Source organism: Ammodytes marinus, assembly GCF_949987685.1.
Source record: "Ammodytes marinus genome assembly, chromosome: 20".
NCBI classification, from domain to species: Eukaryota; Metazoa; Chordata; class Actinopteri; order Uranoscopiformes; family Ammodytidae; genus Ammodytes; species Ammodytes marinus.
In genome coordinates, this window is record NC_137224.1 from 21,936,491 (window position 1) to 21,945,870 (window position 9,380).

At 39.4% G+C, this 9,380-nt stretch overlaps 1 protein-coding gene across 1 annotated transcript in view; it reads right to left on the reverse strand.

The window, feature by feature from the left end:
• Nucleotides 1-6,369: 6,369 nt before the first annotated feature.
• LOC307266888 (1-phosphatidylinositol 4,5-bisphosphate phosphodiesterase delta-3-A-like) overlaps nucleotides 6,370-9,380 on the reverse strand; it is a gene marked incomplete at both ends in the record, with an annotated part of 21,521 nt that continues 18,510 nt past the window's right edge. Inside the window, 5 exons of the mRNA XM_080049006.1 lie at nucleotides 6,370-6,527; nucleotides 7,004-7,153; nucleotides 7,528-7,663; nucleotides 8,288-8,466; nucleotides 9,215-9,330. Of these exons, the coding sequence (XP_079905132.1) occupies nucleotides 6,370-6,527; nucleotides 7,004-7,153; nucleotides 7,528-7,663; nucleotides 8,288-8,466; nucleotides 9,215-9,330 (739 nt within the window). The remainder of the gene's footprint in view (nucleotides 6,528-7,003; nucleotides 7,154-7,527; nucleotides 7,664-8,287; nucleotides 8,467-9,214; nucleotides 9,331-9,380) is intronic.

Genomic DNA, 9,380 nt, shown 5'->3' on the forward strand with positions numbered 1-9,380 from the left:
TCAAATGCATAAAAAAAACACTTACATTTTGTTTATTGCATCAACATTTCTTGACTTTGTCAGGAACCTCTATTTCAACAAAATCATTTTTTTTTTTTTTTTTTTAACTTAATTATAAAATGCTCTGGTGGAAATTATAACACCTGTGGTGTTAGGGTCGTTTTCGACCCGGTTATAAAATAAGATGTAAAAAACAATAACTAGAGCCAAAACTGAAATCATAAGTGCACTGTCAGCCAACACAATGACAGTCAGCTCCTCTCCCAATCATGTGAGCTCTGGGGAGGTTCTCATTTTGACTTTTTTTGCCCTTATACCTGCATAAAAGCGAAACAAACAGACGGGCATATCCAGACATGTGAGGTCAATTCAGTATAGAGTTGGTGACTTGCACAGTGCACATCTCCTATTTGCAGTATTCAAAAATTAGGAGATATACAGTGAGCCAAGTTCTGGATCATGTTTTTGGTGAAAATGGCCACCTGATTCTAAAAATAAGAGGTGTCAGGTCTGCCGAAGCACTAAGGACAGAAAGATAAAAGTATTGTGCTTTAACTGCAAGAAATATCTCTGCAAAGAACACTGAAAGTGTTGCTCTTTATCACACATCTGTACACACACACATACACATGCACACAGAGACATTTACTCTGTTTTTTTTACTAGTTTTGGAACTAGTAATTGATTTCGATTGGTTTGATTTGTTGATTAGTTGTTGTTTATTTGACCTTACAAATCTATATTTTGTGTTGTGACTTGTTCTGGTTTTCATTGTGTGTTTGTATAATGCTGAAATAAAAGTTTTTTTGCTGTTTTCTGAAATAAATATATATGGGTCGTAATTGACCAGTAACACCATAGATGTTAAAAAGGTCAATAATATTAATATGAAAAAATAAATAAAACAAATGTAGTTAAGAAATGTGTTCTCATTCCCCTCAGTAATAAACAGGTAACACAACCAAATATTTATTTATATGATTCTCTTGAGGTTCATTTTACAATTTTTTTTATTGAAATTGAGGGGTATACTGACAAGAAAAAGGCCCAGCTGCCTACACCAAAACTATTCAAAACAATATTTTCATGGATAAGGGATCCTAACAAGGTAACCAAGAGATGAGAAACAAACTGGATGATAGATAATTGTTTTTAGTGTTGTTTACAGCTGATTTCAGACACGGGTCGAAACCGACCCGCTAACACCATGGATGGTAACAGAAAGTTAACACAGGAGGAAGGTTAAAAGAAGAGATAATAAAGAGGAGATGGTATGTTGTTTGAAAGCCTAAACTTTTCTAAAAACACTTTAAATGCTGTATAGGCCTATTGTATGATAATTATTGAACCTCATACTGGCGGTAGGCTATAGTTCTGCAGCATCATGGTTTATCAAGTATGTATCTACGTCTATCAAGCATGATGTCAATAATGCTAATGCAGTTGATTAAGCACAACGTACAAAAAGGCCTCAACATGTAGCAGCATATGGAGTGTGGCTCCCCCTGGCGTTCACTGCCCCTCCCTGCATCAACTGAGTTTTAGCCGTCAATCCCATAATGCCAATCCCAGATTCATCCAACCAAATGTGTAAATTAAAACATTTAATGTCTATCATTTATTGCTGTTCATTTGAATTGTGTTTGGTAAATAATACAACGTTATAGCATATCGTTAGCCTGATAGCATAATTGCCAAAATCATATTTACTCTACTATACGTATTGTTAACAATCTGGATGGTCCTTTTCCTCTGGAGCCCGGAGGACACAACGTCCATGATTTACAAAAACTATTTGAAATGTAGACTCATCAGACCACAGCACACTGTTCCACTTTGTGTCAGTCCATCTCAGATGAGCCCAGGCCCAGAGAAGTCTGCAGCATTTGTGGATACAGGTATAAGGACTTTTACTTTGCATTATCTTGCATTTGTGGATGTAGTGATGAAATGTGTTTACCGACAATGGTTTTCTGAAGTGTTCCATGGCCCATGTAGTGATATCCTTTATAAAATAATGTCCCTTTTTAGTGCAGTGCCCACTGAGGTCATGGGCATTACATTTTAATTTTGGACCTTGCCCCTTGCCTGCAGAGATATCACCAGATTCTCTAAATATCTTTATTATATTATGGATTGTAGATGGTGAAATGCTTAAATTATTAGCAGGAATGTTGTTTTAAAACTGTAACATTGTTTTCCTCTGCAGTTCTTCACAAAGTGGTGAGCCTCACCCCATTATTGCTTGTGAGGGCTGAACCTTTACGGAATGCCCCTTTATATCCATTCATGATAATATCACCTGTTACCAGTTAATATGTTTATGTGAGTAATGTTCCCAACAAGTATTTTTTTTTAACATTCTACAGCTTTACCGATCTGTTAATGCCCGTCCCAACTTTTTTATTGCATTGTCCAAATAGTATATAACCCATAGAAAATTAATTTTTTAAACAGTTACATTTCATGTGCCATGGACCAAAAGTGTCCTTTTGGAGTCTCAGCTAGTATTTTAGGAAACGGCTAGACATTCCCTTGGAAAAAACTGTGTAAAAAAATAATTTTCTATGGGTTATTGATCAAATTTGAACTGTGATTAGGAAAGGCTTCAGGCAGTTGGAGACTTGTTTTTTTTTCAAAATTTAAAAACAAATTGACTCTGCTTTTGTCCAACATCTACATTTTGGGGCTTTTCAGATATGCAAATTTATTGGAAACTTTTTGGAAAATACTGTAATACAAAAAGTTGTTGTTTTAATGTCAGTAAACAACTTGCAAAGTTCCATAATGATATCTATAAGTTTAAAAAATTCCCTATTAGCCCATCCTCATTCACTTAAACAGTGGTTCTAATTTGCTCGGCCCGCTGTAGCTTTCCAGCAGCTAGTTGACCAGGTTGGGATCCTGGAAGGTCCTGGATATCATTTCTGGTGAACAACCTTTTACAACGCTCCATGTCTGTTTAAAAAAAAAAGGGGGGGTTGCCCCCTAGGTAATATGATGTATTTATAGTGTTATTTATTGAATTCATGTCGAAAAGGATGAGGGAATTATCACATTCTGTTTTATTCACATTTTACATTACGTCCCAACTTTTTCGGAATTGGGGTTCTACACATTAAGTGGAATTCATAAGCTTACCATTTGGTTAAGAGCTGGACATCAAAATAAATCAAATACTATTTCGACAATGTAAGGGTTCTGCAACAATTGCAAGAATGTTTTATTGCATTTTCTAGTCTATCGTTTATATGACCTGTTTAAATGAATAACATCAGGTTGACTACTTAACAGCTGGTGCAAGACAAAAGCAAAACAGTATAATACTTCAGACATGATTAAAAAAGGACAATGTCAATGCCTCGAATTGTTACAACTACAGTTTCTGTTATCATTGCTACAGTTTAAAAAAAATTGAAAACGCTACATTTGATCTTTCAACCCTCTTACACTTGCTGGTACCCGGGAGTAAGTGCTATATTGTTGGAAACATGGCTGAAATAGTTAGGCGCTGGCCCCAAAACTAACACACCTTGACACTAGAACATTTTGATATTTCTTGTCAAATTGACAAAAACAAGAAATGATTATTTTAAAAAGAAATGTTCATTTAAATTTTTTTTTCCAATGATATGTCTATATTCTGTAGCAATTTGTTTATTGCATACATTAATAAAATGTTTGAAGACCAATAATGCTACCCTCAAGTAGGCCAACACATAACAACACATAACATCACTGATTTCAAATTCCTTCAAGTGGTAAGATTCTCTGGGAGATTATCTTCATAGTAAATATAAATAGTTCTTCTTGGCTTCTGCAAACGAACAAAATATAGATGTTCTAAAGGCAACACTTATAAAAATCACATGTCCCTGTATAAAACATTTTCTTTCACACCTACAGTAGGTGACTTAACAAAGTGACGACTAAAATAGAAATGTGAATTATAATAAACACTGACAATAATAATGCCTTCATGTCACAGTTACCAGGAAGTAACCAGTCACCAGTGAAGCTGACTGTGAACTGAGTGTAATGTTGCATATCTCCTTTAACATGGGAAGAGAGGACAACTCATTTAAGCTGGAGAAGATCTGACACAACCCACATCGAGAGGATTCCACAGACAGCCATTCCAGGGAGGGCTTGTTGTTGTGTACAAATCCCACCTCCTTGCTGCTCCTTGAGAAGCCCCCCCCCCACCCCCCCCACACACCCCCACAGACCTGCCTGGCCTTAGCAACAACAGTCGTCACTTACTACCTGTGAGAGCATTGTTGTTACTAACATCACAAACGCTGCCAGCAACCGATTGGATAGGCAGGTGTTGACGGTCTCCCTTGAGTCCCTTTGTTTACTGACAATAATAAAGCCTTCATGTCACAGTTACCAGGACCGTCAGTGAAGCTTACTCTCCTTCCACAGTAGGGCTGTGTTCGGAAAGCCATACTAACGTCCTCCCCCCTACATACTCAACATCTATATACTGTCTACTTAAAGATCGATTGTGTATGCGAGGTGCGTCGAAACATTCACACTGAAGTATACTCAAGCGATAAAGAATTTCTTCTTCTTATAGGATTCCGGCTGTTTAGACGCTGTTTAGTGTATTGCCGCCCTCCACAGGTTAGATATTGAACTAGATTTTTACATACAGTCCTGTGTGGTTCAGGAAATGCAGAATTGTAAATAAATAATTAACAAAAAACCGTCCTTGTCGTTTGAACAGACGCAATGCATTGTGGGGCGGTTGAGAAGGAAAAGTATCCAATCGATCCATACCCAAAATCTTCCCGGAAGTTAGTACTCATCAGGGCATTTCTCGCCTACCAAAACTCGCATACACAACCGTCACATACTCAAATTGACGTCAAAATGAGTATGAGTAGGACGTTAGTATGGCTTTCTGAGCACAGCCTCATGGCGGACTCACGTGTGATCGCTGCCATTGCACATGTTCGGTAGGGTCCCTTGACGAGGAAGAACAATTTCTGAATTCTATCCGGGATGCAACTCTGCACCAACAAGCAGCTTTCATTTAATTGATTACGATAGATCCAGACTCATTGGATATTGTATCACAGACCTACATTACCCAGCTTAAAAAAACGACGTGGTCCCTGAAGTACTACTAGACCCGCTTAAAGACCTACTTCCCCGGTGCGAATATGAAGGTGTATTGAACTCTGAGATCCCATGTAGTATAAATGTGCAAACATTTTTGAAATCGGTTCATCCTAGCCTGAGAAAAGGCAGAAAGAGTGTTTTACGGTCTCACTGTCTAACCCTACAGTCACACTAGTAAAAATGTAGGGCTAGGATTAACAGGATAGCTGGGCCAAGGGAAGACTGAGGAAAGACTGATGGAAGAAAAACCTCATTCATTATATTATAATAGCGATTTTATAATGATAGAATGCCGGTTCCGTACGGGTAAAGTATTCCTTTAAGTATGCAAACTTCTACTTCTGTAATACAAATTTGATGTCAGGCAGTAGCCCGGTTATGCATGAAGTGCATTCTTCTTGGATTGTCGGTTTCGAGTTAGTGACAAACTTTTTGCAGCAGCAGGCAGTTTCAGATGCTGTTCTGACAATCTGACAAGTGCTTTCTTTCAGCTACACCAGTATCTCCAATCACTCAACGGCCATCATGCACTGCAGGAATGATTACAGCGACCAACTGGTCTCTCAACCAAGTTGTTACATGAGGATTATTTTTAGATGATGACCTCATAGATGACATCTCCTTTACATGCAATTCATAAAGTCTCCACCTAGGATGTTGGCTTTCTACTCTAACTAAATAATATTACTATCACATAACAGCAGGCATTTCTCAGACTATTAGATGCATTACAAACTACTATAAATAAAATACATAGTTAAAAATGAATTCCTGCAAAAGCCTCAAGACTTACGAGTTTTAGAGGTAATCGTAAAAATAAATAAATAAAGAGAGAAATCTAGCACCGAACTTTGGTAATTGTTTCTTAGGTTCATGCTTGAGTCATGCTCTGAGAATCAAACCTCTAGTCATACACTTCTGGCTTCAAGTATCCACCAGTTGACTGGTCGATTTCTTTTGGGGGGCGGATTGCCAACTTTTTTAGACCCCCTTGGGATCAGGAGGTTGATACACAACCCACTGACATGGGTGGCACAACATACTCAATATAAAAAAAAAATCTTCTTCATACATTTAAAATACTGGTCAGTTTAAGTGTTTGCATTCAACACCATCCACACCACCACCAATAAGTTGTGGCCGGCCTAGATCTTCATTGCATGGATTGAGGCAAATTTGGCCTGGGATGTTCCTATGGTGGCTTCCATTACCCGTGTTGCTATGAAGTAAAGATGAGATTTAGGGTTTCTTGGCCAAAGACTTGGCCGGTGACCTGGCTGGTGATTTGACTGATTTGGACGGACTGCTCTCACACGGGGCGACCTTAACATGGACGAAGAGCGAAGCCGGTGAAAGGCTGGAGCCATCCAGCTTCCGCAGTCGGACATGACGGTATCCTGCAGAGATAAAAGTTAGTAAGTAAGTAACATTTAATTTATACAGCACCTTTTAAAACCAGGATAACAAAGTGTTTTACAAGACACAATGGGCCTCATTTATCATGTAACTGGTGCAGATCCTGGCACAGAAATCAACCTACAGTCTTAAATGTATCGGGAACACAGCCAGATGTGAGAGAGAGAGATTGATGATGAAGAGTAGGCTAGAGCCCAAAATGGTTAGTACTTATAGTAGACATTTAGGAAGGGAGTATGTCTAGTGGGCAGGCAGATGGATTCTTATCAGATATTATAATATTGAGGTTATTAAGTGATATGGGAAAGATAAGAAAGAAGGTCAGAAAATAAAATCTTTTGTACAGCCCCCATAAAAGTATCATCACACTCTACTGTCCTCACACACACACACACACACACACACACACACACACACACACACACACACACACACACACACACACACACACACACACCTGTACGGAGACTTGTAAAAGGCAGGGTGAATTGTCCTAGAAAGTCATTGCTTGAGGTGAAGTCATGGTCCTCCACCATGAAGCGAACCAGAGCCAGGTCAGGGCAATGGACGGTAAAGTTAAAAGTGCTGTCCCACCGCGGGTTGAAGCCTTGAACAAGGAAAGAACAAGTATCACCAGACTTATTCACATGACTTTTTCAACAATTTCTTTTTGAGTTAAATCATGTTCAGGCAGTATGTGGTTATACACCTTTGTGTCAATACTGCTACAATATCCCATTTATAAATGAAAAAAAGTTTGGTCAAGTTTGGAATAGCAGAATCAGGATATTCAACAATGTATCCATTACTTCTAGCGATAGCAACCATTTATCCATTAGTTTCTGCTTACGGTTTATCCATTGCTTTTACTACTTTTACCATTTTGAACAGATAGTTAATTACAGCAGATTCAATATGTTGATATATTTAGACTTCATTCATAATATTTCAAATGAACTACTCCACCATCTCTCTACCTACCATTGTTGTCAACATAAGGAGTTTTCTTCTTATCGATGTCTATTGGAACACCATGTATCTCCACCCACACCTGAGGGTCCACGATGGAGCTGGGCTTGTCACATTCTGGTTTAGGCAGCTGTTGAGCTGATAGAACCTGCAACGACAATAATGACAGAGCGTTGTTTAATTAGGGTTTCATTATAGAATAGAGCAAGGAGATGTCTTCTACGGGTAGCCTAGAGTTTGGTTCCAAGTTCCTGTAGTTCTATGTAAAGGAAAATAATCCCTGCGTTCCGAAACGCATACGTTCTACAATTTAGTATGGTAAAAAGATTTAGGATTTCCTGATTCTTGTGGCCAGATTTAGGATGGTTAGAAGTACCCGGATGTCTACTACATTCGGCCAAGATTTCTAGTGTTGAAAACTGCATCCTATTTGGGCGATTCTGACCCATAATCCAGTGTGCACGTGAAGTGACGTCACATCGATGGAGCCTCTATATGAAAACAAACGGGGATGCGACGGATATAAAAGCAAGAGGCAAGATCAATGCGCAATGTTATGATGAAATAAATATGTAAAAGCATATTGCAATTGTAGCATACTGCAGCTTAACTAGATTGTTAAAATAAAATATATATATAGTAAAATAGAAAAAAGAAAGAGTATGCGATTCAGAACGCAGGGAATGTTCCTTCAAAGGAGAGGTGGCAGTGGGGACAATACTTTCGGATCATGCAATTCAACCTATTCAGGGCAAGTTTAGCACCACCTTACCTGGACAGTGAGCAGGACAGGTCTGTGGCCAGGACCTCCACCAACATTCTCTGGGTTGAAGGTGGTGTCAGACTGGCACATGAAGGGAGGCTTCAGGACGTATCCACACCGACCATTCTGCAGGAACCTGCCATGGTTTAGGTCCATCTGCTCACCGCCTGTCTGGAAATTCAAAGCAACTGGAAGAAAACACAACACAATGGTCAACTTTCTGTCTGCTTTTTGGTCCTACCACTTGGGGTTAGGGGACAGGAGTATGAGTGGCAATATATCAGAACAAAGAGAGGAAAGGCCGTTGCTCACTGGGCTGCGACTGTTGGCAACAAGTTGGAGACTGCATTCGCGAGGGAGTCTCTAAACTGTCTTGAAACGTTCACGGGGGTCTCAACTTCCTCGCATGAGTCGCAGAGCCTCACAGTCCTGTTGCTTGAATTTTGAAAATGTTTAAAAAATGTGTGCGACAAATGTTCTCTCAAAATAGTCTCAGAGAGGTCGCAGTGTGTCGCACGCGTCGCAAACCCTTCTCAATTTAGTCTCCGCATGTCAGAAAGTGCGAGAAGTGTGAGACAACTTTGTGAGGGTTTGGCGACATATGAAACTTAATTGCGACTGATTTGAGACAAAAATTAGACTGACATTCGATTCGTGCGACGCTCGCCAGACGTTCGCAAGACATAAATGCGGGCTCCCGGCAAGTTTTGGCCAGGACTTTTGCAAATGTGTCGTAAGTACCAAACACAGTGAGACTGCAAGTGAAATTGTCGCTAATTCGAATATTTTCTCGCAATTTTTTGTCTCTAATTTGTCGAAAACAGTCCCAGCCCAGTGAGATAGGGGCTGAAGGTAACAACTAAGAATCATTTGTGTTAAAACCATTGATTAGTTTGCCTGTTACTATGAACTGAATAGCAAAATGTAAGATCTCACCAATCTGACAACCACCGTTCCACATGTCTTGAGGGTTGTAGTTAGATGACTGGAGGCGCTGGCCTGAGGGGTAGATCCTGCTCAGCTGGTGGCTGTTGTGCTTACAAAATGCCTCCCTAGAGGGACAAGGAACCAAAAATAGCCCAGATAATCCAGTTAGTCCAAT